The sequence below is a fragment of the Channa argus genome, chromosome 23 (assembly GCF_033026475.1).
Source record: "Channa argus isolate prfri chromosome 23, Channa argus male v1.0, whole genome shotgun sequence".
Taxonomy (NCBI): Eukaryota; Metazoa; Chordata; class Actinopteri; order Anabantiformes; family Channidae; genus Channa; species Channa argus.
This window is the reverse complement of record NC_090219.1, coordinates 9,051,498-9,073,413: the sequence shown is the minus strand read 5'-3', so window position 1 is coordinate 9,073,413 and position 21,916 is coordinate 9,051,498. Positions and strand designations below refer to the sequence as shown.

The 21,916-nt window shown below is 40.9% G+C and overlaps 2 protein-coding genes across 9 annotated transcripts in view; both read left to right on the top strand.

Moving 5' to 3' along the window:
• The window catches only part of kif21a (kinesin family member 21A), a 47,833-nt gene extending 36,612 nt beyond the window's left edge, over positions 1-11,221 (top strand). For 4 of the 7 annotated variants that reach the window (XM_067492954.1, XM_067492951.1, XM_067492950.1 and 1 more), the window contains 8 exons: positions 4-129; positions 3,247-3,383; positions 3,763-3,937; positions 5,926-6,090; positions 6,952-7,069; positions 7,688-7,858; positions 8,441-8,640; positions 9,272-11,221. In XM_067492954.1, coding sequence (XP_067349055.1) covers positions 4-129; positions 3,247-3,383; positions 3,763-3,937; positions 5,926-6,090; positions 6,952-7,069; positions 7,688-7,858; positions 8,441-8,640; positions 9,272-9,362 — 1,183 coding nt within the window. In that variant the 3' untranslated portion in view covers positions 9,363-11,221. Of the gene's footprint in view, positions 1-3; positions 130-3,246; positions 3,384-3,554; positions 3,741-3,762; positions 3,938-5,925; positions 6,091-6,951; positions 7,070-7,687; positions 7,859-8,440; positions 8,641-9,271 lie in introns of those variants that run through there. The other 3 variants (XM_067492955.1, XM_067492952.1, XM_067492953.1) reach the window with 2 other exon arrangements.
• Positions 11,222-18,088: 6,867 nt separating this feature from the next.
• The window catches only part of LOC137108695 (copine-8-like), a 52,625-nt gene continuing 48,797 nt past the window's right edge, over positions 18,089-21,916 (top strand). The window contains exon 1 of one of the 2 annotated variants that reach the window (XR_010912234.1): positions 18,089-18,403. Coding sequence is in view for 1 of the 2 variants with exons in the window: in XM_067493602.1 (XP_067349703.1) it covers positions 18,321-18,403 (83 nt within the window). In the remaining variant the exon portion in view is untranslated. The remainder of the gene's footprint in view (positions 18,404-21,916) is intronic. The other variant, XM_067493602.1, reaches the window with a different exon arrangement.

Sequence of the window (21,916 nt, the reverse complement as noted above, 5' to 3'; positions counted from 1 at the left end):
CAGTTCTGGCTCCAGAACTTCATCAGGTGTGGAAAAGCGAGCTCCAGAGCCTTCCCCGCTCTCTCGCAGGAAGACGTATGACAAGGCACAAGCTGCAGCCGACAGGGCAAAGGTCAAGGAGATTAAACAGTAAGGGCTTGTTGCCAAAAAAGTAAAATAACTTCATTTCAACTTTACTAATAATCCTTCTCTTGGTTTCCTGCCTTTGGAAAAGCATCTGGTCTCAGCTACAGTAAATCAAAATGCTCTGCATCTGGAGTGCTGAACTTTAAGTCATATTTTTCCTGACTGTTAGTCCTTTAAGCCAAATTGGAAAAATATGGAATTTTGACTCAGATTCAGTGTTCAGTTTGAAAACAAATCCCTCTGCTGCTCATAATAAGCATTTTCAAAAAAATCACTGTCTTTTCCCTTTGTTTTTCTTTTCAATGAGACAGAAATAACGTACGTGCTTCTTCACAGACACTGGGAAAACCACAATAACTGTTTCTACTTTAATTAGTTCTGTTGTGTCACAGGATGAAATGCCACTAAATATTTAATTTAAGTGGAGTTGGGATGATAATCTTATGGCCTTAGCTTAATAATGTTTTAAATATTTTGTTAGCATGTGCACATGTTAACCTCTGTTTTACGCACATCAGCCTTTTGCCAACTTTATATATCTGACAGTATCCACTGCAGTCCAACACACATGATGTGCTAGTGAATGTGGCTAATATGAGAATGAGTATTGCTGCATTCATGTCATACGGCAAAACCAATGTGGATAAACTCTTAGTCCTTTTTCTTACGGTTACATAGTATGTGTTTTGACTTTACACAGTTAACCTTCTAGGCTTTAAGATGGCATTTCCTCCGCCACAACCCTCAGGCTAAACATGACATTTTTCATAAGATTCTAAATGGCCTCTCAATCTTTCATCACTGTGAGGTGCATTACATTTTCTTGGAATATCAATTAAATTCAGGCTGCTGATAGAAGACACTTCGACATGAGATGCTTTATGTTTGATATCAGAGCATCGTATACAACATGTTTAACTGATTTGACTTTGGAAAAAGGATTTTGGTTACTGAGGATGACTTTAATGGCCTCTCAGTTAAAGAGAACTTGATTTAAAATACGTTCCCTTCGTGCCCATGCAGTACATAGAAATACATGTAAAGTATCCTGAAAGACATGTCTCTTGCAGATGTCTAGACATGGTGTGTCAGTTTAATGCTCAGTGATGTCTCTGGAAGGCACACAGCCTCCTGTTGTACAGTAGGTTACTATGGCAACAACAATACAGCACACTGTGTAAATTCTTACACAGTATTAATAAACTGTGTATCAGACCACAGTGAGCACTTAATTATAAAATTGCTGGGCGCCATTTTTCGAAGAGGACGGTCTCCTGGACTATAGTCGCACAGCTCAGTTTTGTTTCCAGTTATGGTTTAAATCTGTGTGTGACACCTACAAATCTTGGAAATGTTACTTGGAGCAGGCTTTGTGAGGTGAAGAGCTGTCTGTATGTACAGCATGTGTTTCACCTATAATATTGCATTGTCTGACACTCACCCCAGGTCAACACTAATTGCACTGACTGTCAATCACATACAGTATGACGCCCAGGGGGAGCAGAAATCTTTCACTCAAGCTTAAAACATAGCAGCTGACAAGAACTAAAGATGTGATTTTCAGCACTTGTCAACATGTCTAGGAGCTGATTGCAATACATGGGAACTAGGAAACACAGAAACAAGGCTGCTTAGATCCTGGCACATGCCTCTAGTATGCAGTATACGTGTACAAAGAAACAATATCATGGACTTCTCGTGAGGCAGGAACCTACATAACAGCATATGATTGGACATATTTCAACAGAACTGGCACCAAATTTTCACAAACTTAGTGGAACACGTCAGGAATTGCATTTTACGACTTCAGATGACCTTAAAGCCGTGAACACGTCACTGTCAAACCGTCCTGACAGTTGCTCCCCTATGACGTGAATGCAGCATATGTGTCTCCCTTCTGTCCTCATGCCATCCTCCCACACTTCTGCCAGCAGCGTGGAAACAGCTTAGCACACACATTAATTATGCTGCAGCCTAATTGGCAGCCTTACTGTCTTCCTTCACAGCCCAGTCCTCGGGAATCCAGAAAGCAGCCCAACACCTTCTCTCACTGCTATTCCCAGTATCAGCCGTCCCTATTTTGCCATGTAACATGTTATCTGGGGGTTGCTGCACGTATCCCTCAGGATAAATGAGAACCAGGGAATCTGATGAGCAAAACTGACGCAGTCAGAGAGTCTGAGTACTCTGCAAAATTGGTCAGCTTCTCAAATGTTTGTCCCACTTACAGTTGATATTTCCTCTTAATTTAAGCATAAAGTAAAGTGAGTCATAATATATAATCCAACCTTATCAATGTGCTATTTTATGTTATCTATAAAGTGATGAAATTTAAGTAATTAGTTTTCACCAGCTTTCAAGAAGAATATGGGATACTCTCCTCCCCTCCAGGATGAATGGATGCCTCCGCCTGTCCTCCAACCACATCCTCTGCTCTGTCTCCCCTACACACTCCCATCCACCCAAGTATTTGTTTTTTCCACTAGATTTTACCACTGGTGTACAGGGCAAACGGGAATCTGAGAGAGAGACGCACATGGTGGGAATTCCATCTTTTTCCTCATCCTGAGCTACACTGTTTGCATAGACACATCTCCCAACCTTCAGTGTTATTGTAGGAACAAAGTCCTTCCTGTAACCAGAGCCTCCACAGGGATTTCAGCCACCTTTCATGCTCATGTGTCCCCGTGACACAGCCCGTTGATGTGGCTGATGGTGACGAACCTAATACCTACAACTGTTAGGAAGCAGTGGTTGTACAGAGATGGCAATTTGTCAACGACTGGCCATTTAGAAATAGACCTGGGTTCCTGTGATACTATTGATCCCACACTGCTTATTCACAGTGATCACCTGTCTTTGTCTCTTTGGGTGGTTTTTATTTTTTACAAACTAGAGAAGAGATTCATCCCAAGGTACCGGGGTATTTTTGCATTCTTGGCTTTAGCAAGGATGTTTGAATGATTTTTGCACTGTCATCTCTTTCTGTTTTTCATTTGCAGCGTTGTGCTAATCAGCCACGAGTGCTTCATGCTGTGCATGACTTTTTGTGGTGCACCCACATTATTAGAAAAAGCTAAATCCAGACTGCAACTATTTATTATAATGTGTGTTTTCCAGGGGTGTCATCAACCCGGTGCCGTCCACTAAGAGCAGCCGGTCAGCAACATTACAGTGTGTCCACGTGGCAGAGGGACACAGTAAAGCTGTCCTGTGTGTCGAATGCACTGATGACCTCCTCTTCACCGGATCCAAAGGTCAATACCCACTGTCCTCCCACCTTGAGTCCACCCCCCCACCCATCCCTCCATCCTTCCTTCCTTCACTCTTGACTCTTTTCTCTCTCATCAGTATTCCTGCCATGTCTCCTTGTTACAGCACTGGCCATTTATTACACTTTGACATGCTGTTTTTCTGTTTTATAACAGCTAATAAAACCTGACCTGATGTGTGTGGATAAATGAGGTGATGAAATAAAGTGACATGTACATAGAGTAGCAGCTTTTAAACACAATAACATGTAGTAACGGCTCGCTGTACTTCTGCTTCAGTTTGGATGTCCCCTTCTTAGCACGCTCCCTACATGTTTCATAGTTTTCTAATTGGTGATGGAGATGACTGTGTGTTCTCCTGCAGACCGAACCTGTAAGGTTTGGAATCTGGTGACCGGTCAGGAGATAATGTCCCTGGCTGGTCACCCCAACAACGTGGTGTCAGTCCGCTACAGCTCCAGCTTGGTCTTCACTGTCTCCACCTCCTACATCAAAGTCTGGGACATACGGGACTCGGCCAAGTGCATTCGAACGCTGACGTGAGTGTGGCTGTCTCTACAGGTTTTGTGTCCTCAATGTTTGTCTTCTACATTTTATTCTGTAGAATCTTATTTTTCAAATACCATGAGTTTTCTCCTAAATACTTACTGTATGTTACATGGTGTATACAAATATAAACGTGTGTATCTGGTGGAACTTGTTTGACATTATAAATAAGTTATTCCTCCCTAGAATGTTTTCACACTTTGCTAACCACACTCTGAAGATTGTGTTTATAAATCTGTAAAAATACATGTACAAATTTAGATCCTAGAACTTTCTGCACGACCTTAAAGTACTTGACTCCTATGTGTAAGTTAAAATGTACCCACCAGAGATGATGTGTGCTTCGGTACTTGCCATCTTAGCATCAACACCACATCTGTTAAAATAATCTATTTTGAGATTTTGCTGAAGTAGCAGCATTTATTCATTTATTTATTTATTTTTTGACAAAATCACAAAAAGTTGCTTTATTTAAACCTTGAAAGTCACGTCTACAAAACAGATGTCTGGTTGAGCACGATAAAGCTCCACCCTCCTTCAAAGGTTATTGGAACAGTGAGACTAATTCCTGAATTCTACCTGTAGACTGAAAACATTTGGGTTTGACATCAAAAGATGAATATGAGACAAGAGATCAACATTTCAGCTTTTATTTCCAGGTATTTACATTTGGGTCTGATACACAACTTAGAAGATGGCACTTTTCATTTTTCATGTAAGCAAAAGTATTGAAACATATATTCACTTTAATCTATTTTAAGTCTAAGACTTTACTTGCAAATCCTTTGCTGGCAATGACTATATCAAGCCTGTGACCCATTGACATCACCAAACCTTTGCATTCTTCTTTTGTGATGCTTTTCCAGGCTTTCAGTGCTCGTTTGTTTTGAGTGGTTACTCCCTTCAGTCTCCTCTTTAGCAGGTAAATAGGGCTGAAGTCTGCAGATTGTCTTGGCCGGTGTACAACCTTCCACTTCGTGCCCCTGATGAACTCCTTTGTTGGTTTGACAGTGTGTTTTGGGTCATTGTCTTGCTGCGTGATGAAGGACCTCCCAATCAGCTTGGATGCATCTTTCTTTAAATTGGCGGACAAAATGTTTCTGTAGACTTCTGAGTTCAATTTGTTGCTGCCATCATGTGTTACATCATCAATCAAGATTAATGAGCCCGTCCCAGAACAAGCCATGCAAGCCCAAGCCACGGCATTATCTTCACTGTGTTTCACAGATGAGCTTGTATGTTTGGGATCATGAGCAGATCCGATTTTTCTCTAAACTTTAGCCTTTCATCACTTTGATTCTGTCCATAAAACTCATCTCTGTACTTCCTGGCAAATTCCAGCCTGGCCTTCCTTTTCTTATTGCTAATGAGTGGTTTGCATCTTCTGGTGTAGCCTCTCTACTTCTGTCCATGAAGCCTTCTCTGAACAGTAGATTGTAATATATCTTCACTTCTGCCCTGTGGAGGTTGTTGCTGATGTCACTAAAAGTTGTTTTGGGGTCTTTCTTTACAGTTATGACAATGTTTCTGTCAACTGCAGTTTTTTCCCGTGTTCTTCGCATTCGATGTCTGTTACTTCTTACAGCGGTGTATTCTTTCTTCTTCAGGACATTCCCAATTGTGGTACTAGCAACGGCCAGTGTTTGTGCAATGGCTCTGATTGATTTTCCATCTTCTCTCAGCTTCACAATTGCAGAAACTGAGTGAAGACATTCAGTGCTATTTACTGTTTGAGTAATCAATGTCACAGGACACAACGGGGCAAAACAACACGCTTTTTAGTCACATGTTCCAATACCTTTGCTCACATGAAAAACAGGTGTGTATCAGATCCAGGTGTAAATAACTGGAAATAAAAGCTGAAATGTTGATCTCTTGTCTCATATTCATCTTTTGATGTCAAACCAAAATGCAGATGCAGATGCAGATGATGGATCTGAATTGATGCAGGTGCTTACATGTTGCGTTCACGTGTCCTCAGGTCATCTGGACAGGTCAATGTTGGAGACGCCTGTGCTTCTAACACCAGCCGGACCGTCACCATCCCAGCAGGAGAGAATCAGATCAACCAGATCGCACTCAACCCCAATGGAACGGTTCTGTATGCTGCTGCAGGAAACTCGGTCAGAGTCTGGGACTTGAGAAGGTAAAAAAATAAAAAGGAGGGGGGGCTAAGTGTACATAAATAGTCAGAAATGCTTCAACCAGACACTAGTACTGCATGTTGATCCTTGTGACTGTGTTTGGAGATGGCAGTTTGAGTCTAGATTAACACTATGGAGGGAATTATAGGGAAGTAAATGAGATGGATTACCTTAAAGAATAATTTATGTTCTTATGCTATAAGATGTATACCCCCCCTTACATTGCCATGATGACCAGGCGCTCCATCACTCTACCTGTTCTCCATGGGAGGGGACAGTGAAATGGCATTCTCAATGAATATCTGAGTACTTCTTCCATTCTTGCCGAAGTATCACAAACAATTATTTTTTGGCTAATTAAAATATGGGGTACTGTGCACCCAGATTATCTGAACAATGCTGTATCATTCCCACTGGTTCTCTTTGACTCCTATCGATCACTCTGAGTTAATGGAAAGTCCAGGTTCTTTGCACTGCACACTTGATAGTCTCAGGTATCTAAGCCAAAGCTGTCACCTGTCGTCAGCCGGATGTTATTAGTTTTGATGAATTGCCTTTTTGCCGCGTCTCAAGTTTTTTTTATTTTTCAAGAGGGACAGTCTGGATGATTAAAATAACACAGACTCAAAATGAGCTTCAAGAACAAGCCATAATTTAAACTGAGATTGAAGACAAATTTGTTTCATGCACTGTGTTTAACATGAGTAGAATATTAATTCTGTAAATCTCTTCAGTCCATTTTCATGTGATCAGGTTTCAGCAGGTTGGTTATAGGCCATATTTTGAAACTTGGATTTAAATGAATGAATCTGTATTCTTTTTCATTTATCTGTTTACTAATTGTTCTTGTTTTCCTCTGTCAGATTTGCATCCACTGGGAAACTTATGGGCCACCTTGGTCCCGTGATGTGTCTGACTGTGGATCAGTCTGGAAACAATCAAGATCTGGTGATAACTGGTTCCAAAGATCATTACATCAAGGTGTGTTTTCAGTCATCCATCACCTTTTTGTGTCCATATGTACCTCAGCACATGATCTAGGATCCAAATAGTGTTTCCAGTGAAACCTGTCTAGGAAAACCATAGATCACTTTGGTTTTGAGATATGACATGATGGAAGCATTTAGGAATAAAACATAAGGACCTGGAAGGAAGTCAAGCCACCTCATGCAGGATTAACTTAGCATGTTTAGCATAAATATGATTCAATAACCTAATATTAAAATAGAGAGCTGCTGCAGCTGTAATGTTGTTTTGCCTTCTGAAAGTGCTTTGTTGTGCATTTTATGATGAAATCTGTTCAGTGGCAGTTTCACAGCTGTTCTTGCACAACACGCAAAAGCAAGTTGACCCTGATTAATACTTCATAGTAACAAGATGGCACAATCTGAACTGAAGTTAGCTAGAAGCACAGAGATCTTTTCATGTTGAGAGGTCAGAGGGAAGTTGTATGATGTTTGGTTACATGTAGAACCAAAAGACGCAACACGTCCTTTAATGACGTGTAGGAGTCCTTGTTTTTGATTGGATCCCTCAGTGTGTATTTATACATGACCGTCCTCAGCGAAGGTTTTACATGTACTGTTCTGTGTGTTACAGCTGTTCGATGTGGCTGAAGGCTCTCTGGGGAGCATCAGCCCTACACACAACTTTGAACCACCGCATTATGACGGTATTGAATCACTGGTGGTGCAGGGGGACATTTTCTTCAGCGGCTCCAGAGACAACGGCATCAAAAAGTGGGATTTGGACCGTAAAGACCTCCTGCAGGTACTGAATGAGGGAGACGAAATGCTGTCTAAAAGTGTAAACACATTAAAAAGGTGCTTCAGATTGAGGAGACTGGGGGGCAGGGATGTGACGAAAAGTCTAGGTTTGTACTTTGCTGCAGACTTGGGGAAAGACGGCGCATTTCATTAGGAAGGTCACTCAAAGTATTACATGAAAACGACAATTTACGTAAGAAACACAAGACAACATTTAAAAAACAACGTACTGTAAATGAAATGTAATGGGATTTTGAAAAATGAAATGCAAAAATATGCTCAAATTTAATAAAGAGTTGAATGAAAAGTGTGGTGTGAGTAATGAATAATCCAAATTTAAGCCTCCATTTGAAAGAACCAAGAGCAGGAACAGACTTTTATTGGAGATTTTTCTGTGCAGTAGTTCCAAATATGAATTTACTGTAATGTAATTACGTTTTAGTGCACAAAGTCACCATTTAAACTGCATCTTTATGTGTGAATATTGTTCCTTGCTTTGCTGAGGCTCCACTGTAAGAGGACCAGTGTTTACTGATGCTGCTGGTATCAGTCTTTTCACCATTCATTTCTTTCTCCTTCTCAACAGCAAGTCCCAAACGCTCACCGTGACTGGGTTTGTGCTTTGGGTGTTGTACCTGGATCCCCAGCCTTGCTGAGCGGCTGCAGAGCTGGGGTGCTCAAGCTGTGGCACACAGACATGCTGGGGACCCTGGGGGAGCTGAAGGGTCATGAGAGCCCTATTAACAGCATCTCCACCAACAGCAGCCACCTGTTTACTGCCTCAGAGTGAGTCTTCACACACATCTCTCTGGTCTAAATTGGGCCTTGAGGTAGTTTCCAGATACAGATCCCAGATTCTCTTCTCTCTGTGCTGTACATTTCAGCTTGTCCCTTCAGGGGTCGCCGCATGTTCCGCACGTTGATTTGGCATGTGTTTTTACCCCCCCTTTCTGCCGTAACCCTCCCATTTTTTTGGTCCACTTGGTGGCTGGGTGGGGACACACTTGGGGTGGGATTCGAACCCACTGCTCTACCACTGATCCACCAGGCCTGCATTGTAGATAGATGTGGGTGACAGATTGCTGTGTAAAACTGAAATTCAAAGCAGCCAATGTCCATTCAGAAAGTAAAATGGCCTAATGATAAATGAAACCTTGGGATCCTCAATTCCGTTAAACAGTTTCTCTCCAAAGTGACAACGATGGATCAATATCATGTCATGTGACCATCAAGAAGGTTTTTAAGCTATATTATTACCACGTTTCCGGTCTAAACTCAGAACCCTCCTGCAGTGGCTTCACATTTTGTGTTCAGACTTTGCTGACCTGAACCACAGAGTGAGACTTGTTGTGACAGAAAACATGAGATGCAGCAAACCTCTTGATTCTCATTCCCTTTTCTTGTTCCTGACTTTCAGTGACCGGACTGTGAAGATCTGGCGTGCACGTGGCGGCCTGGACAACTCTCTAGAGGTGGCCGACAATGCAGATGAGGTGGCTAGTAACTGAACACAGCCCCCCATCCCCCACTGGGCCTGGCTTTGGAAGGACACTAACAGCATCCTTTGATGCTTCTTCCCTGCACTTTGCACCCTTAACTTCTGAAGCCCAATACTGACTCCCAACACACACACATTTCCATGCCATGTAACCTTTAGGCCTGAGCCGAGATGAAACACTGGATGGCATCTCAAGAGAAACACAGTACTTCTTATCTTTGACTCTGTATTCTCAGAGAGTCTTAACCAGATGTAGTTCACAATGTTGTCGAAGAGTCTTTGCCGTGTAAACAGATCTTTTCCTCTTTTGCATTGTACTGTGATTCTCCACTGTGGATTATGATAACTCACAAGTTCTCCCTTTAAGAGTTGAGCACGATAAAATATCTTGGCGAACATTCAGCCCAGTGCCAGGATACATCACCCAGAAAAAGTCATTTGTTTTGTAACATTAGGAAACTTGTGCAGTAGAGGAGTAAAAGCTGCCAGAACTAATGGGTTGGTAGCTGGTCTTCATAACCCAGTCAGGTTTTTCGGGGGTTGCTTCTCTGCACTTGAAAGAGAACTGATGTTCTTTTGCTTTCCCCCCCTTAAATATCAAAAGTGGCTTTAGTGTATCTGGGAAAAGGCAAATCACTATTTCCCCTAACAACTTCTCCTGTTTTTGTGCTCATCGTTCCTCGTGGAACACACTTAAAGTCCCGCTTAAAGCAAAAGTTTGAAATTTAACACGAAGACTGGAAATTTGGAAACAGCTACTGTAGCTCAGCTCTGTCCAAAGGTAACAAACGTACCTGCTAACAGCTCATTAAACAATTGGCTTAATCAGTACAGAATTTAAAATTGTTAAAATGATTGTTTCCTGGCTGCTCTCAGAATCGTCCTCCTCCAACTCCATTTTACAGTTTACAGATTTTTGTACGGAATATCACATGGATGGCTACATTTTGCTGAGAGCGGAAGGTTGTTTGGACAGTGTGTTTCGGACTTTGTGCTAAGCTAAGCTAACTTGCTCCTGTCATTAAAGCAGCTTCACATTTACTGTAGAGATGTGAGATTGGTATAGATCATCTAATCTTCCCAAAATGTCAAACTTCTCTCCAAAGCCTTGAGCACATGTAAACACAGTTCCATTGATGTACATTTAAATATGAGCAGGTTCAGCGTTTCTACACTCGTTCTCCACGTTTCATCGTCTGTAAAAACACGTGATCACTCTTCGCATGTTGCAGTTAAAACTCACCTAACTTACACTAATGAGTTGTTGTCTAACTCCCGTGCTGCTAAGTTCTGTGCTCGCCCCCTCCCACCCTGTAAGAGGGCTTCTCGTCATAGACTCCGGGTGAGGCCCGCTTGGTACCGTAGAAATATTGATGTACATACAGTATAAATGTAGTAGTATTATTTCTTTTGAGCGGAGAGGCCTTCGGACCCCTGTTGCGAGCCGAACTACGTGAACCAACATCCGTCTCCCACTTCTGATCCTTGTGTGGCCTTCCTGGAGACACTCACGGTCTCTCCGGTGTAATTGATCTGTCGCGATCGTGTGCTGTCATATGAATGTTCGGTGAAACCGCAGCTGTAGGCTTTATTCCAGTACATATCTAATGTATGTAAACAATGTATTTAAAAGAAAATCTGACTGAATGTTAGTTTTGTGGGACCACTGATATGAGCGCAGGACCAGAATTGGTGGGAAGTGGTGGGCTATGTTTAGTGGCCTACAGTTAGTTTTTCTTTGTCTTTCTTTGGTTTGTTATGCTGTCCCTGTTACACACATCCTGGGAGTTCCCCTCTGGAGTTTAGTTCTCTGTAGCAGTTCTAATGTCAGATGCCTGGTGAGAATAAACGCCATCTGTCAAAAACAAACAGCTCTGTGTGGTTTTTCATCCATTTAAAATGTCACACTCATTTTACTCTACAAGATGTGTATTTTGATTCTGACAAAACTGGTAAAAGATTTGATATTGATTTTAAACGCGCACCATACATTTCTACAAGCCAGAACCAGAGTTCTCGTTTTGACTTGTTTAAATTTTATTTATTAGAATCTCTCCAGCACCATATATTATGCACACTCTGTGTTTGGATGGGAAGCATTTTTCACAATTGTAAATTTGCCGTTGCTGTACACTAGAGTATTTCAGCCATAATTTTCCATTTATTCTAAGTAATTTCTAAAGGAAGAAAGAAAATAATTTTGCAGTTTACCTAGAAAACACTGGCACTTTCCTCTAATTCCAAGGTCTTCTGTGTTTCCGCATCACTCTCCTGTAGGTAAAGCTGCTTTTCATTAAGAAGATGACCTTCGAATAGAAGAAATACTTACAAATATCTAAAGTGTGGAACCTTGGTCACAAGATGGCAGTGCAGCACCTTCAGGGCTGACCAGGGGCAGAGGAACTAATACTCCGTGTTCATTGTGTGACCTTGTTGGCTAATTAAGTATCTCCTATAATATATTAGGTTTTCCCAATAATCAGTGAGCCAGAAATTAACTGTAACCCTGTTAATACAGTTGATCACCTGCTTTAGTGTCATTTTCCTAACAAACCATCCATATCAGCCAATCACACGTAGGTGTTCTTTCTTACTGTGAGCTGCAGTTTGATATACAAATTGGCTCTGTGATCTCTGCGCTCTCACATCAGGAGCCAATTTAATTTTACTCCCTTCTAAAGCCCTTAATGGTCTGGCACCTTCTCATATGGCCGATCCTTTTCTTCTTCTTTTCCTCTTGGCTGTTCCCTTTCAGGGGTCTCCACAGTGAATCATGTGCCTCCATCTAACTCTGTCCTCTGCATCCTCTTCTCTCACACCAACTAACCTCATGTCCTCTCTCACCACATCCATAAATCTCCTCTTTGGTCTTCCTCTAGACCTCCTGCCTGGCAGCTCCAACCTCAGCATCCTTCTACCGATATATTCACAGTTTCTCCTCTGAACACATCCAAACCACCTCAATCTGGCCTCTTTGCTCTAGGACAGTGTTGGGGTGAAAGGCCTTTGCTGTTATTGCCCCCAAGCTGTGGAACTCGTCTCCTGATATTCGTGTCTTATCTGAGTTCCATACTTTTAAAGCCAAACTTAAGACTCTCTTGTTCAAGCAGTCGTTTAAAACTAAATAAGTGTTGTTCTATTTTTGCTCAATTAAATTCTTTTTTTGTTTTTGTAAAGTGCTAAGTCCTTCCTTGATTGTTGTCAAGCTCTATATAAATAAAAGTTACATTACACCAGCACAAGCAGCAGCAATTCTGCTGGTTTAAAACACTCTTTAGTCTTTGCTTTTGTCAGTATCACTTAAAGCATTTTTGATATGACTACATATGATTTAGAGCATGTTGGTTGTTCAGTCCACGGGTATGACTGAACAACCAACATGTCATTTCAGTTCCCGCATCTGTTTTACGGAGGATAGGTTGTGCGTTACAGTAACATCCTGGTGTTAAAGACGATTATATAAAGAAAAATTGAAGCTCAAAATAATTGGAAAAATGCCACCCATCCCAAACTCAGGGTTAGTAATGACAACACATTTGTGTGTGTATCTCAGAGATGGAGGAGATATGAAAGTACTTTGTTTACTATAACCACATCCCTGGTTTTGATGGTACTGTCATTCATTGTTCTTAATAATTTAAAAAGACCTGTATTAAATGAACCCCCTCCACTTCCATGAGTCTGCCTCTACAATCCAGTCCAGTTAAACAGCAGCACAAACTGTGTTCGGCACCTCTCTAAAGTATTTACAACAAAAGCTGAGCATTAGCACTTTAATGAAGGGAGGAGTTATTGCAGGACTGTTATATAAGCATGTTTGGCTTTATCTGGGTGTAACTTAAGCACATCGCTGCCACAATCCAGTTAGAACACTCACACACGCCTAATGAACCACTCAGGAGGCCACCAGGATCTGCCATCATAAATCTGCAGGACTGTGTGACAGGCAGCGACAATCACCGGCCTCCTGATGTGAATGCTAAAGAGTTGAGCTTGTGTGGATGTCGACTAATTTATCCCAGATCTCCTCCAGAAGACACCACAGACTCCTACTTTGAACCTCACATGCATTAAATCTCCTCGATAAGCTCACCTCCTGTTTAATGACCCATCCCCAACAGAGCTACTCTTGCTGACTTTATCACAAACATCACGTGTTCAGTGGTCAGCAGCCTCGGTCTTTGATGCAAGTTTATTAATCCTCATTAAAGAAAACAGCACGGCCAGCTGTTTCACAAGCTGCAGCGTCGTGCACAATGTTACTCTGGCCCTGCTGCTCGTTGCTGAGTGGGAGGCTTTGACCTGCCTCAGCATAAACTGTATGTGAAAGAATCTTTTCCACTTTAAGATGTACAGATGTTCTTTGATGTGACAGGGCTTGTTCTGAGAACCTTTTTTTCCCACCAGCACTAATTTATGATTAAAATAAAACTATTGTTTTGGTTCTAAAAACCATTCCACACATCTTTATGTTGTGTAAAAATGCAAACTTGTGTAGTGCAACATTTTAAAACGATATTTTCCTCAATTACTAATAGGAAACAATGTTGCAAACAGATGTTGCACATACTAAAAACTAGAGCTGCAAAGTCCATTTATCGATTAGTCAGTCAAGAACTACAAGCTGATGCATATGACGGTTTGTCGTTAAAGTGTGAGAATGCAGTACTTTTAATTCTCGTACAACACAGTACACTGGACTTTTCAATATGGACATTGGACAAAAGAAGGCATCTGATGATGGTACGGTAAAAATGATCTTCAGTTTGATTTTCGGTCAACATTGCGTGTAACCCCCAAATTTTACATTGATTATATTTGAAATGTTCCAAAAACTCCCAGAAATCCTTGCCTGACTCAACATTAGGGGTTGTGGAGGCTTATTAATGCACAAGATGATTATTTAAAAAAATTAATCCACGTGTGGGTTAAGCCAGGTTAAAGAAGTTAACAAAACAAGACTACTGCATGTCTCTACGCAGCAAATTAAGCGAAGGGGAAAATGAGAAGACAATAAGCAGTTAGAGCTCTTTCTCACATGGATAATTTGAAGTGTGTGTAACGTGACTATAACACACTCATGTCAATCCAGATCTTAAAATGTGGAGGATTGAACAAGTAATGAAAGTATTTTTATTAAACTCAGATGTAGTATTGAAAGATTTTTAAACATTGTCTTGCTTCACGTGTGATATAACAGAGGAGGAATGATTAGAAATGACCTCAGAGGCAATAAAAAAGTTCCACGCTAATAAAGGCAATTTGTCAGACAGCTACACCAAGGAATACTCTCTAAATCATAATTCCTAAGCTCTTATTAAGAATTATCAACTTCCCCACTTCGTGTGGATCACTCCCCCAGCTGCTGTAGCTATAAAGATAATACACGAGTACTTAGAAAGACAGTTGTTGGTTTCATAACCAAAATATTAGACGTTAGAAGTAATAATGCTCGATGGAAAAAACTGATTTGAATCACACTCTCCGTTTCGCTCAAAGCCACAAATGCAAGACAGCAGGACTCACTGCACTTGTTAACCTAAGAGGACAAGCCACTGACTTACATTGCTATTCCGAACACTGCATTAGCCAACCATTTCTAATATTCACATCTCAGTGAATCCTGATCAAATGACCCGTTTCACATTTACGCGCATTTCCTCATAGATATGACGCTGGAACAGCTGCTTCCCTGTGAACAAAACAGACCAACATCAATTTGGGGAGTCTTCAAAAAAATGTGTAAGATTCATTTAAGAGTTGTCTTTATCCTCTGTTCTTTTTAAACTTATTCTTTCAGGTAAATGTTTTGTGGGTAATCTGTGCTGATGATTTTTAACTTTTGCTTCTTAAGAGCCCAACGGAGCTTATCAAGGATGCAGCGTACTTGTCAGTGACTGCAATCTGTACAAATTCAATGTGTGATCCTGATAGTTTTCAGTTAATTAGGATTTCAAAGGTCTAAGTGTATTTCTGGCTTGAAGCTTTTTTTTTTTTTTTAATTTTCACATGCAAGGTGCTTGCAGCTCTTAGACTTTTTCTCTTGGTGTTGAAATTGGATAAAAGTCTTGAGCGGGAAGGAGTCTGTGATGTAGCCAAATGATGGGAAAATGATGTGGATTCGGTTTTTTATTCTTATTCCATTTTTCCCCTTTGAGGAAAATGGGGGTCAAGCCAACTTAAGGTCATTTTCATGATGTGCAAATTTCCATGTGCAGCGGAGGGGGCCGGTGTAACTACACATCATTTTAGCCAGGAAATTACACTGAAATTGTGGAAGCCACATTCAGTTCCCTCACCAAAAATGTCACTCACAGAAATGGGTGACATCATAATATACAAACATATTGTGGTTTCAGCACTATGACAAAACAGAAGAGACCCAGGAGATGATTTCTACCATATGTGTATTTACTATGGCATCATTTCAGGTTGTGGAAGCTGCCACTGTGTAGCAGCAATGTGAGGAAGCTGGCAGTCACATCTAGCTTTCCTGTTTTAACACGGTAATGCTGCCTGATTAATAACGAGGTTATGTAACTTTTAAGAATATCATGCTCAAATTAAAAATGTCAAGGAAGAAACAAAGAAAGGAAGACAGTTTGTAAAATGTATCCGCAAAACTAGTGGTTCCTACTTCTCTAATGGGTCGCAAAGTAAATGTGGGGGTTGTAAATAATTAACATTTCTTTAAGCCAAATTGTATTTTCTGTTTATGAACTCGCTGTGACATTTGGCTTAGATATTAATATTCCCTTCAGGATGAATTGTAATAACCTTTTGGTGATTTAATTTCAATCTAGCACCATCAGAAGGTCAACATTTTAATTCGTTTTGTGACCAAATACATCCTAAGCTAATTCTCATCTACGCCGACTCAATTTACTGCTGCTCAGAACAGACATTGTCACCTGTTTATGTGCATTTGGCTTAAGGCACTGCTGAAGTGTGATAAAATACAGGCTCACGGCACAGAATCGGAGTTTTCATCTTGTTCTGTAGTTTAAATTAGAATAGATTAATATATAGATCCAGGATGTTTCAGTACGAGAAGTTTGGCATGTGTGACTGGGGGAGGGATTTTGTTTTGAGGAGTCATGTAGCTAAAAGGTTGGAAACCGCTGCTGTTGGAATATAAAAGTGAGGTTAAAAGGTTGGCGCTGCTGCTCTGTCAGTCCACCACTTTGGTCCAGACTGAAAAATCTCAACGACTATTGGATAAATTGCCATGACATTTTGCGCAGGCATTCGTGGTCCCGGGAGTAAGGAGCCTTCTGACTCTGGTGATCCAAACATTACCTCTAGCACCACAATGAGGACGAATATATCCGCAATTATTTACAGTCTGGAACATTCGAGTAACAACGAGACCTAAATCAACCCGTAGAAAACATGTTGCTGTTCTACCAGGTGCAGAATTAACTTTCTGTCAGTTTCTTCTGACTAATTGAAGCTGACACATATTTCCATTTTTAGCTCTCTGGCTAATTGAGTTTGTTTTGCTCAGGTGGTTTCGGCTTCAGTGTGACTTCTCACTGCTGTCCAATCACAGTGTTATCAACGTCCCCTAACCCCTTCAAGCCTGACACTGACCTCAAGTCATGCGACACACCTTCTGTGCCTGACAGTTGAAGGTACCAGAAGGAATAAAATGTGTAATAATATATTACCATACACTGTGTTGCCAAATAAACTGAATACCTAGTTGATTAGCAGTATCATTATGAGACACTGCAGGGATTTAATCATTTTACATTTTATTCCTTAACTTATTAGAATATATAATTCACACTGTTAGTTTTATGACCCTCACGGTTCATGTAAAGCACTTAGGCTATAATTGCATGCTCCTTCACCCACAGGGAAAACGCAGTTGAGGTGGCAATTTCAGTGGGTCTGTCAATCATTTTTGGCAGTTTGGTGGAGGGTCATTATCAAATATTACAGCTATTGAAAAGACTGCCATAAAATCTGGTTGTGTCTCAGGTCTGGGTCTGCTCTGTTTAGGTTTTTATGAGATTACATGTTCGGAAAATGTCATTTTCCAACATGTAATTTTAACTCTGAGAACTTCTGACTGTTGCAGTTTCTCCCTGTGCAGAAATGTCAACATAACAACTTTAAGGCATTTAATAATCAATTTTATGATTCATAAAACGTATCCATATAGGTAGAAGGTATATGCACTGTGTTTAGATGTATGTATAGTATAAAAACATAAAATGGCTAATGCTGGCTAATGGCTAACCCAAAACAAAATGGCTGCAGGTAAAAAAAAACTAAAACAAAACCAACGTGTTTTTCTTTTAATCACTGTTTTTTTTTTTCATAATAACCATGAGCATATTGAAAATGTGACGTTGGTTAGTTAATGCGAGCTAGTCGTTTAACTTTAAGGAAGAAAACGCTTAGAGGAGTTGGGCTTCATGCTAACACGAAACAGTCGCTCTATAGACAGCGATTGGCTTTTCAAAGAGATAATAAGTCATTAATTCGCACCGCAAAACCATATTAGACTCAACTTGACAATCTCCCGAAATAATTACACTTTCTAAGTGAAACTATATGTTCTTAGCTCTAACCTGAAGTAGCGTAGCTCAGCTAACGCAAGCTGATCTCATCCTTTTAATTCGGAAAGTATCTCGCATCGTCCTCAGAAGTAGATGCCCACACTGTCTGTGTGTGTGTGTGTGTGTGTGCGTGTGTGTGCGCGCGCGCCTCTGCTTGTGTGTCTTCCCGCCCCCTTCGCGCTGTCCTCTGGGCTCCGGAGCACCAGGGCGCACCGACCCAGACTTCGGCGCGTCGCAGCCCCGCGTTCACTCTCTCCTCGCTTCGCTCGTCCACGTAACGAACAGCCGTTTGTCCTCACGCTGCGAAGCTGAAGGTTCATTCCGCCCTTTCCCTCCTCTCATGCCTCGGTTGAGGCGCAGGACAGGGGGCGATTTGTGATCGACCAGGCATCAACTCGATGAAGATGGCGTGCATTGGGGACGCAGACCCGTTCACTGCTGCGATACCTGCCACCAAAGTTGAACTCACGGTTTCTTGTAGGTGAGTACAACTTGCTGTTAATGACTCTTACGGTTGCTGCTAATGTTCCGTGGTCACATGCTATATTTATGTGCGCAAATGTCTGCATCCGTGTCATATTTGACACTTAACAGGCGGCATCTGTCAGTCACCACGGTGTATGGAAGTAGTGGAGTGTGAACGCACCACGAACTCATTGCGCTTTGATTTACTGCAACTAATTTTATCCCAACATTCCAAAATGAAATCGCCTGATTTCTGTTTGATTCACAGTAGTATAATGTGGAACTTGCAATATTAGTTTTGGATGGAGTGGTGAATTATTTTGTTTGCCTTTGGTCTCAACAAGCACTGTCACATCTCTGAGCTCTAATACAGCCACACAGCTGTGGGAGTTTAGGTTTGCAGGAATCATAATATAACATTTAATCATTTTATGTTTGGCTTCAGAGAAGTTTGTGTACGATGGATGATGGTCTGTTTGGCTGTGGCAGTTTCACTGCTGTATCAGCATCCTCTCGTTTACAGCCCTTTTTATTTCAGCACTGATGATAAAGGGGTGTGTAAAGGAAAGTAAAGGTGTTAGAGGGATGGAGTAATGGTAGCTGCAACTGGCTCACAAGCTCCACGGTGTAGCCGCACCTACCACCTTATTTATTTAGCTAAATAAGTACATTTAAATGTACTCGTGTTCATTTCTTTATCAGTGTGTGTCTGTCTGAATCTGTTGTTGATTTGCTGACATATGGCAGATAATTCCATGAGTCCATTAAAAGATCATTTATCAGCGACAGCTCATAAATTATTTTAGTCAAATAGCACCGCTCTCTGCTCGCAGCTTGTCCAATGTGGGGGTATGCTCTTTTGTTTTGTAATCAGTGTCGTAGATGTCAAGATGTCCTGTTGGAATTTGGGAAACGTTGATGGACATTTTCTTACTGCGGTCTGACGGGTCAATTAAGTGCAAACATTTCAGTAATTACAACAGCTGTTGTCGCAGCCTAATTTTATTCTTCTATCTATTGTCTAACGCTGACCATTGAAAAATGTTTTGTAGGGTGTTGAACCATCACAGGTTTCCAGACCAGTCTTAGTGCAGGGCTGCTTGTATAAGCACATTATGAACAGGAAAGTTGCTTCAATATTCCTAAAAGTTGGTTCAGTGGGATGTCAGAAGAACATAGCCACACTAACCTAAGGCACAGTGCTGCATCTCTAAATTGATTTTTAGACTCGTTCGGATTCATTCACAAACAAGTGATTTTGACTTTACAACAACATAAGACAAAGAGAATCAACACAGCCTTAAAAGTAAAAGGCTGAGACGAGGGAATGTATTTGCATCTTTCCTTGAAACGCTGCGTTAAATGATCATCCATCAGTTGTTGCAGATACATTTCAGTAGATCTTTTGAATTATTTGTTTGTAATTAATATACACATTCAATTGTTTGAACTCTACATCAATGCTCTTTGTCATGGAGTCTTCTGGTCGCAAAAAATATTGGTAATGGTGTTAATGCAATGATGTAGGTGCACATTGCATCATTTTCACTGAATCAGACTTGTGTAAGCTGTAACTCTGTATCTCTGCAACTCTGTAAGGTCAAATATTGGCCTGCATCACACAAACAAAACATCCTAGGAAATTGCTGAAACAGCAAAAGGGAGGATAGTGGTGAAACATAATTTTTGAGGGAAAAATGTGGTTGAAAAAAAATCCACTAAACATTTAGTAAAAACAAATTGTAAAAAATCAACAATCTCACGACTGTTTAATAGTGGAACTCGGGATTGGGACTGAATAGCTGTGCATCCTTAGGAAAACCACTTATCAATGAGGCCCATCGTGGGCCTTTGGTTGCTTCAGTTGGGAACTTTACCTGCTCAGAAAATTATTTCAGAGGACTACCTGGAAGTACTGAATGACCAGGGATTTTTTTATCATTGGAATTTATCTTTCCTGATGACCTCTCCAGGATTCATCAGGCTCAAATTGTAAATTGTATTTCATGGAGCATGAGGCATCATTGTTACACATGGATTGGCCACCTCAGCCTCTCTAAGAATCTTTTGGGATGTGCTGGAAATTAATTTACCCCGTGGTCTAATTCTCCCATGATCAATACAAGGCTTTTTTATTATTTTTATTTCTTGTCCTTTCGGCTAATCCTGTAAGTCCACGGTCACCACAGCAGATCATTGTCTGCATGTTGATTTGCCAAAGTTTTCTTCCTGACGCAACCCTCCCCAATTTCTACCGGGCTTGGACCGGCACTGCACAGCTGGGGAGGGGAAAATCGACTATTAGGGGTTCAGTGTCTTGCCCAGAGACACTTCAACATATGGCCGGGACGGGGGATCGAAGCACTGACCCTGTGGTTCGTGGACGACTACCATACCAACTGAGCTACAGCCGCCCCTCCATGACCAATACAAGACACTGGTGAAAAATGAATTAAACTCTGGACTTAGTTTTTGGGTGGACAGTGTAAAAAGACAGCATGTCCTTGAAATTGTAAGGCTGAAATTAGAAAATAAATGTTTGCAACTTTAATTGATTAAGTGACAGAATTCTGCTGACATTGGAAATAATTAGTTAGAGCAGCCATGAACCCCAAGGCTCATCTATGTGCAGCTGTACAACAACAATTTTCCAATAGCGATGAATTTATTATTATTACTATTATCAATCTATCCATTGTGTGTAACAGTTTAAACGGTGTAGACCCTGGATGCGTCTCCAGTTTATGTCAGGGCCTACACAGAGAGACATACAGAGACAACCATTCACGCTCACGTTCACACCCAAGTGCAATTTAGGGTCACCAGTTAACCGTGCCTGGAGGAACCCCAAGCCAGCTCCATACAGAAAGGCTTGGGGATTCGAACCGGGGGCCTTCTAGCTGTGAGGGGATTGACGAGGTGAATATTATTATTGTTGTTGTTGTTGTTGTGGTGAACAGCAAACATCACTGATGATGAAAAGTAATATTTAGAAATTTTATTATACAGTCAACATCAAGCAATTCAAGAGTGGAAAAATTGTGTTTTTTCATTCTCTTGCAGGTTCTTGCTTAAGGGTTAAGCCAAGTTTTACTTTTGTTACTGGAAAAAGTCTTGTTTTTCTGTTTTGAGACATAATGAAGAGAACAACAAAGACTTTGGATTTCATTATGTTTCGTCTGACCTAGCATCCAACAGCTGCTGCAGGAGACTGAGCTCCAGTGGGGTTTTTTTTTATGTTTATCTAAGATAAAAGCCTGATAATGGCTCAACAGAAGAAGCAAGCCTGGTAATGACCTTTAATGATTTTGAGATCAGAGTCTGTAAAGATGTTTCTTCCAAAATGAGGAAGCCACCATCTGGACAAAATAATTGTTTCTTTGAAATGATGGCATTGTGAAAGAATTATTCTTCTGTTATGAGTCATGACTCCTCTCTATTTCAACTTTCATTAACAAAACAATCTTACATATGCAACTATAACATACAGGCTCTGGACCATGTGAGCAAGAAAATAAATATGTAGTTA